The 8,406-nt window shown below is 47.0% G+C and overlaps 1 protein-coding gene across 1 annotated transcript in view; it reads right to left on the bottom strand.

The window, feature by feature from the left end:
• LLGL2 (LLGL scribble cell polarity complex component 2) overlaps window positions 1-4,945 on the bottom strand; it is a 29,417-nt gene extending 24,472 nt beyond the window's left edge. Inside the window, exons 1-3 of the mRNA XM_044298282.1 lie at window positions 4,812-4,945; window positions 2,721-2,788; window positions 1,672-1,825 (exon numbers count right to left, since the gene is read on the bottom strand). Of these exons, the coding sequence (XP_044154217.1) occupies window positions 1,672-1,825; window positions 2,721-2,788; window positions 4,812-4,814 (225 nt within the window). The 5' untranslated portion in view covers window positions 4,815-4,945. The remainder of the gene's footprint in view (window positions 1-1,671; window positions 1,826-2,720; window positions 2,789-4,811) is intronic.
• Between the last annotated feature and the right edge of the window lie 3,461 nt (window positions 4,946-8,406).

Here is an 8,406-nt window from a genome sequence, read left to right on the forward strand (position 1 = left end):
GCGCTGGCAGTAGCACCACTACCTTCTCTACGCTTTTCCTAGGCCGAGTGACAACACCTTTATCTGGTACGTGGCCTACGAGAAGCTCAGCTCCAAATGAGGCTGAGCTGCGATACAATGTACAGTGCCGATTCTTTAAAAAAAAAAATAATAATCTGATCATTTTTATTGACAGAGCGACTATAAGCATACAGCAAAAATACATACATCGAGGTACAACAAAGTATAAGTACTACAACGTGCAATAAAACATTAGTTTCATTTTACATAGCAGATAGTGAAAACCACCTGCTTGCCAAAGAAAGCATGGCTGTAGGCTTAAGCTCTTATTTCTTGCTTTAATTAATTTCAATTTTAAAAATTAAACCTGCTGCGTATGCGCACCAGCTTGGCACAAGGAGCAGCAAACCCCCCCCCCCTCTGTGCAGTGTCCTCCATGTTGGTCGATATAACTATAGTTGACCTCAACCTACCTATGTAACCCTAAAACGGGCCCAACATTGACATATTATCTTGCACCCAGACCCTCATCAAATCTTGTGAAGCCAGACCAGATTGTGTAACCCAGCACTCCCATTGTTTCCTAAATTTCTTGATAGCCCCTCTTTTTGTATATACCCCTTTCCAACCCAACCAAAGCGTTAACGGACCCCACCCATTCTTGTTTATTCGGGCCGATGGGCTGGATGCAATGTTTTGCAATCAGACGTCTAGCACAATAAAGTGTGTTAGCAATTGCTAGCTTGCACCCCTCATCTATCCCTAGCTCCTGAACATATCCTAATACACTAATCACCAGTTCCCTTGGGGCAATAATACTATATGTATCATCTATGGTATCAAAGACATCCGTCCAAAATACACTTGGCTCCCTACAGAACCACATCATGTGAATAAGATCTGCGTCCTCCTCTATGCATCTAGGGCACTTCGCGTCAGGACGAACGCCCATTTTACATAAACACTGAGGGTGTTCTATACACCCTGTGCAATAAGAAAAGCTGCAGGCGTCGCTGAGCCTCGCTGATGGACAGTTTTGGTGTGTTCCCAAGGATGTCTTGTCACTTGGCATCATTGAGAGCTCCTATATCTTTTTCCCACTTTTCTTTAAGACCGTTTACAGCGCCGGTTCTTGGCTAGCAAGGAGAAGGCCGGGGTGCTCACAGCTGCTTTCTCAAAACAGAGGATAGATCATCAGTAGCAAAATCCTGGAAAAACCCCTTTAAGTCAATCATCAATATTAAAAGGTTATCAAATATCAAAAATATCCCCCTACCAATGCTCGGGCCCCTTGTATGGATTATACTTGCCTACTCCCCATCACCAGCGTCGCTCTGGATCCCTGCACGGCCGCCACCGTTTTGATAAAGGCAACGGGAGGGGGTGCAGCCAATAGGAGGGCGTGACGGGGAACAGCCTCCCCCTGTCGCCGGATGTTTTGATCAGAGCAACGGGGAGAAGCAGAGGCAGGGATCCAAAGCGACGTGGGTGCCGGGGAGAAGGTAAGTATAAATCCATACAAGCTGGCCCGAGCATTGGGAGGGGGATATTTTAGATATTGGAAAACCCCTTTAAGCTTTAGCATTTTTAAAAAAGCTGATCATTTCATATCTTGCTTTCAGCTTTAGTTTCAACTGGATTATGTGAAATTAGACAGAGAACTGCACTCACTTTCCTCAGAGGGGGCCAGTCTTCGTCTCCTTGGGAGTTGAGGTTTTCATTTGGGTCCATGTCAGTCTGGAAGACCCCCACTGTGCTCATTTTGTACATCAGCTGAAGGCATATCCCGGATGCATCCCAGAAACGCACAGTGCCATCCTCATGTCTGAATATGAAGAATAAATATCCAGATTAGATTTTTTTTTTAAAATAATCATCCTTGGAGAAACAGGAAGGAGTCTACAGACCATGCGTTATCCATTGTCACAAGTTTCAGGAAGCGCAAGGGAAGGTTGATCTGATCTCTACATATATTGCCGCTAAAGCCCAGATGGTTGCAATGGTTCAAAGGCTGACATCACTGTCTGAGTCTGAATGAATCCAGTGCAACATCTGCATTACAGGGGCTTTCTAGGACTTTGATAATGATGAGCTATCCCTAGGTAGACCATCAATATCAGATCTGTGGAGGTCAAAATCTGGGACCTCTGTAACGTACATGTGCAATCAAAGGGTTTATACTTTAATGTTCAATTAAAAGATTTATACAGAAAATCTGGGACCTCCACCGATCAGCTGTGGCTGCAGCACTCCCCGGAGCACCATGGCCCTTCTAATCAGCTGATATTGATGGAGTCAGTCCTCCAACCATCTGAAATTGATTGCCTATTCCAGGGATGGCCAACCGGCGGCTCTCCAGCTGTTGCAAAACTACAACTCCCAGCATGCCCAGACAGCCTACAGCTATCAGCCTACAGCAGGGCATGGTGGGAATTGTAGTTTTACAACAGCTGGAGAGCCGCAGGTTGGCCAGCCCTGGCCTATTCTAACAATAACCAATCAATATCAAAAGTTTGGCTAGGCTTTCTCAGATACTCCGGCTCCTTCCCATATTCCTGCAAAACAGTGGAGCCAGCGTGTGTGAGGGAAACCAGATTGTATGTTCCAGGGAACTGCGACATGTGCTGGTCGATGCATTCTGCACACAGGGCAGAGGAATATTTTGAAGCTAGATAAAAAGACACAATATAATGGGATAAAAGGGAAAAACACACACTCACCCTGTTAACAGTAAATCCCTTTGCCTTGGGGCTTCAGCCAAGTTTACGCCACCATCAACTGGCCATGGCTGTAATAAGAAAAGATAAAACATTTAGTACAAGAGAGGTTAATAAAAGTCTGTAGCCTGTATGTAAAAACGCAGACAGCCCATAACTGCCACTAGAGGGAGCCTGTATGTAAGAACGCAGACAGCCCATAACCGTCACTAGAGGAAGACTATGTAAGAACGCAGACAGCCCATAACCGTCACTAGAGGGAGCCTGTATGTAAGAACACAGACAGCCCATAACCGTCACTAGAGGGAGCCTGCATGTATGAACGCAGACAGCCCACGACCGTCACTAGAGGGAGCCTGTATGTAAGAACGCAGACAGCCCATAACCGTCACTAGAGGGAGCCTGTATGTAAGAACAGAGACAGCCCATAACCGCCACTAGAGGGAGCCTGTATGTAAGAACGCAGACAGCCCATAACCGTCACTAGAGGGAGCCTGTATGCAAGAACGGAGACAGCCCATAACCGCCACTAGAGGGAGCCTGTATGTAAGAACGCAGACAGCCCATAACCGTCACTAGAGGAAGACTGTATGTAAGAACGCAGACAGCCCATAACAGTCACTACAGGGAGCCTGTATGTAAGAACGCAGACAGCCCATAACCGTCACTAGAGGGAGCCTGTATGTAAGAACGCAGACAGCCCACGACCGTCACTAGAGGGAGCCTGTATGTAAGAACGGAGACAGCCCATAACCGTCACTAGAGGGAGCCTGTATGTAAGAACGCAGACAGCCCATAACCGTCACTAGAGGGAGCCTGTATGTAAGAACAGAGACAGCCCACGACCGTCACTAGAGGGAGCCTGTATGTAAGAACGGAGACAGCCCATAACCGTCACTAGAGGGAGCCTGTATGTAAGAACGCAGACAGCCCACGACCGTCACTAGAGGGAGCCTGTATGTAAGAACGGAGACAGCCCACGACCGTCACTAGAGGGAGCCTGTATGTAAGAACAGAGACAGCCCACGACAGTCACTAGAGGGAGCCTGTATGTAAGAACGGAGACAGCCCATAACCGTCTCTAGAGGGAGCCTGTATGTAAGAACGCAGACAGCCCACGACCGTCACTAGAGGGAGCCTGTAAGTAAGAACGGAGACAGCCCACGACCGTCACTAGAGGGAGCCTGTATGTAAGAACGGAGACAGCCCATAACCGTCACTAGAGGGAGCCTGTATGTAAGAACGCAGACAGCCCACGACCGTCACTAGAGGGAGCCTGTATGTAAGAACGGAGACAGCCCACGACCGTCACTAGAGGGAGCCTGTATGTAAGAACGGAGACAGCCCACGACCGTCACTAGAGGGAGCCTGTATGTAAGAACGGAGACAGCCCATAACCGTCTCTAGAGGGAGCCTGTATGTAAGAACGCAGACAGCCCACGACCGTCACTAGAGGGAGCCTGTATGTAAGAACGGAGACAGCCCACGACCGTCACTAGAGGGAGCCTGTATGTAAGAACGGAGACAGCCCATAACCGTCACTAGAGGGAGCCTGTATGTAAGAACAGAAACAGCCCATAACCGCCACTAGAGAGAGCCTGTATGTAAGAACGCAGACAGCCCATAACGCCCACTAGAGGTCCACTAAACAGCAAAAATCATGGAAGAAGCTTGTATATACTGTGGATCAGGCATGCTGAACCTCCGGCCCTCCAGCTGTTGTAAAACTACAACTCCCACAATGCCTAGCTGTAGGCTGTTCGGGCATGCTAAGAGTTGTAGTTTTGCAACAGCTGGAGGACCGCAGGTTGAGCATGTCTGCTGCAGATGATTGTCACAGTAAGGCTGGGTTCAGACCTGAATGGGTCCACATCCAATCCGCGAAAAATGCAGATCGGATGCAGACCAAAAATACGGTCTCGTGAATGGGGCCTAAATAACAGAAATGGCCTCTAGGGTTCACTGTTCAGAAAATATACATCATTTCCGTACAGAACAGCATCATTTGGCTAGTACATAAAATCGCATGGCATCTATTGCCAATTTAAGTTTACTATGAGCATTCTGGCCCAATCCATACCAAGCTTTCCTTACCATGCTGGAGTAGTGGGTGTTCTGCTTTTTGCCTGCAATGATAATTCTTTCCCACAGCTTCAGAGGAATAGAAGAGATATGATAAGAACAGGTGATTGCTGAGCAGTGTAAGGAGACCAGGTAAGGGCACTGGATTACTGGCCAGCCAGGTGTCTGAAGATCAATGGCCACAAGCTCCTCTTCTGCCAGAACCAGAAGGGCACGTGGGTCGTCATAGTCTAAAACGCAAAAACATGTCATTTGTAAGTTATGTTGCACAAGATGAAAAAAGCCATAGCAGTGTTCATCCAGAAACAGCGCCACTCCTGTCCATGGGCTGCTTGTGGAGTTGCAGCTTAGTCCCATTCACTTTAAGGTTATGGACAACTCTGAAAGGAAACACTTTTATAGTTCGTTTGCTCCCGAAATGCAAAATTGAGCAACTTTGTATATCTATTCTTCATTATAAATGTTCTAGCATTTGCCTACACAGACTGTGTGCAAGTCCTTCATCTATCTGGCTGTCCTGCTGAATCTGACCTAATCTGAGTTCTGCATTGGCTCCTAAAAGCTCTAGGCTCTCCCCCTCCCTTTTTTTTTTTTTTTTTTTTATATACTGTTTTTATTAAAGGGACTCTGTCACCAGTTTCTAACCCCCCCCTTTTATAACTATGGTTCTCTCCATGGTCCCCTTCTCATTACAAAGCTGTTGTTATAAGTTAAATCCGCCGTGTAGTTTTCATAAAAATCGCTTTTATCTAACCTGTCAATCTTCAGGATAAGGTGCCCAGGGCGTTTCTGATGGTCTGAATCTGCCGCTCTTCGCCGCCGCCGTTGGTGCCCAGCTCCTCCCATGATCCTTTCAGCGCCACCTCGATGTAATGCAATCCGCCTCCGGCTCTCCTCAGTGCCCCCTCCTCCTTTGCAAAGATCTCGCGCGTGCGCACAGGCCTGTGCCTGATGCGCCCGTGCGGACGTTTAGATTCTGCCTCGTTGAGCGAAGTGCGCATGCGCGCGAACAAGCGCGAACGCGCGCGAACATGCGCGAACGCGCGCGAACATGCGAATGCGCACTTCGCTCCACGAGGCAGAATCTAAACGTCCGCACGGGCGCATCAGGCACAGGCCTGTGCGCACGCGCGAGATCTTTGAAAAGGAGGAGGGGGCACTGAGGAGAGCCGGAGGCGGATTGCATTACATCGAGGTGGCGCTGAAAGGATCATGGGAGGAGCTGGGCACCAACGGCGGCGGCGAAGAGCGGCAGATTCAGACCATCAGAAACGCCCTGGGCACCTTATCCTGAAGATTGACAGGTTAGATAAAAGCGATTTTTATGAAAACTACACGGCGGATTTAACTTATAACAACAGCTTTGTAATGAGAAGGGGACCATGGAGAGAACCATAGTTATAAAAGGGGGGGTTAGAAACTGGTGACAGAGTCCCTTTAAGTTTTCAAATATTTAAAGAATAAACATACAAACAAAGGCAGTGTCGCACTGCTCCCATTGGTATCCATTCTTACAAGTGCAAAGTAATTTACCAGTTGTAGTGTCCATGAACATACAGAGGCTGACAAAAACCCAACTAAGCTGTCAGTATTAGCCGGCCGCCTCCGTGGGATACAATAGCAGCCATCCCCGAGAGAGCCTTAATATTATAGACTGATATGATCCCTAGTGGGCTCCCGGGGTAGATGCCCTGATATTGTCTCATTCCTATTGTACCTTGTAGTAGTGAATTAGAGAACGACAGACAAATAAAGAAAAGACTAGAACAAAAACGGAGATGCTCGAGAGTGTTTGGGCTCAATGATTCCCCCCCCCCCAATTCAGGATCGTAGAACCGGTTCTTCTCCAGCTGTCATCTGTTGCAGAAACCATGTGGTCCCCGAAAAGCATTCGTGTATGGCCTTACGGATATGTAACGGCAGTATATTAATAAAGCTTTCCCACACCTGAAAGAAATGTTCTACTTTTTTGTCTTTTTGGTGTGACGCCTCCACCCAGTCCATGCGCATGATATAAGATAGTTTCTCCAAGAATAATTTAAAAGGGGGAATTGTGGGCTGTAGCCAGACTTGCAAAATTGCCTTGGTGCCCGCCGCTGCCACAAAGTGTAGCAGTTTCCTACATCCCGGGGTGCAGTTGTATTTGTCCTTATCCAAATAACCGAACAGCGCCCAAAGTGGGTCGCGTGAGGTAAAATTGGTCAAGTGTGCGTTAGTGAAGGTGATGACTCTGTCCCAGAACTTTCTTATCATTGGACAGTCCCATAGACAATGGTAAAGTCCAGCATCCAAAGTCCCGCATTTAAAGCAATTGGTGGTGTCATATATACCCATTCTAAACCCCCTTCTCGGAGTCAGATATGATCTATGACAGATTTGTAGGATCATCTCTGTGTATCTTGCTACAGGTAAATGTTTGTATGAGAATTCCAGTGCCCGGAGTATCACTGATGGGGTGGCTTGTGGTACCTCTGTCTGCCATCTAGTCATGGGAACTGTGGATGTGGAATAGTCAATTAGTACATGGAGGAATTTGTAATTTGTTGAAATTTGTTTCTTCCCCTCATTGGGATTCAAGAACCATTTTTTAAAGTATGGACTCCACTCATGTTCCGTCAAGGCGGAAATCACTTCATTGATATAGCTTTTTGCTTGTAAGTATGGGAAAAAGGGAAAAAACTATGTGTGGGTATTCCTTCTGCAAGTCCTGGAGTGGTTTAACCATTCGTGTTTGCGTGCTTATAAGTTTGTCAATGTTGGTGATGCCTTGCGATTGCCAGCGTTTGAACGTTGAGTGGGAAGATCCGTTCTGAAATGAGGGGTTCCTTACTAGTGTCAGATGCACCGAAAATGATGCATGTAATTTACACAGAACTCTTGCCCTGCACCATGCCCGCCATGTTGTCATGAGGAAGAGGATTTGTTTTTACCATTTGGGGGAGATTTCCGAATGAGATATGCAGTAGGTTCGGTAGTGCTATATGTGGAATAAAGGCTTGGTCCAGCGTAACCAGAGTGTAGCCAGTCTCGTACCACTCAGAGCCGCAATATTGTATAATCTAATATTAGGAAAGTTTAGGCCCCCATTTAATTTTGGTTGTTGTAGTATGTGCCAAGCTATTCTAGGGCACCTCCCATTCCAGACAAACATCCTATATAGATAGTTTATCCTTTTTTCGTCTTTAGGCCTAAGGCAGATGGGCAGCATTTGGAGGATATACAATAGCCTGGGAAACTGACATTTTAAGAAGGTTTGTCCTCCCCACATATGAGTGTGAAATGTTTCCAGGTCGCCAGGGTAGACTCCAGAGAAGAGAGATAGGGTCCTATGTTACAGTTATACAATTGTGATGGTTTTCTGGGGATATCGTTCCATGAAAATGGGATGGCCCTTGTCCATATCGGCCTTCCAGGTCCGCTCACTAGTAGTGCCTCCATTTTGTCCAGGTTAATGGTATATCCTGATAAAGTACCAATATCCTGGATCTCAGCCAATAAAATTAAGTGAATTTTTGGGGTCGGAGATCATCAGCAGGACATCGTCCGCAAGTGCTGCCGTTCTCATTTCCGTGTTACCTACCCTCCCTTCTTTTAGAGTTTAGAATAG

The sequence above is a fragment of the Bufo gargarizans genome, chromosome 6, assembly GCF_014858855.1.
Source record: "Bufo gargarizans isolate SCDJY-AF-19 chromosome 6, ASM1485885v1, whole genome shotgun sequence".
Lineage (NCBI taxonomy): Eukaryota > Metazoa > Chordata > Amphibia > Anura > Bufonidae > Bufo > Bufo gargarizans.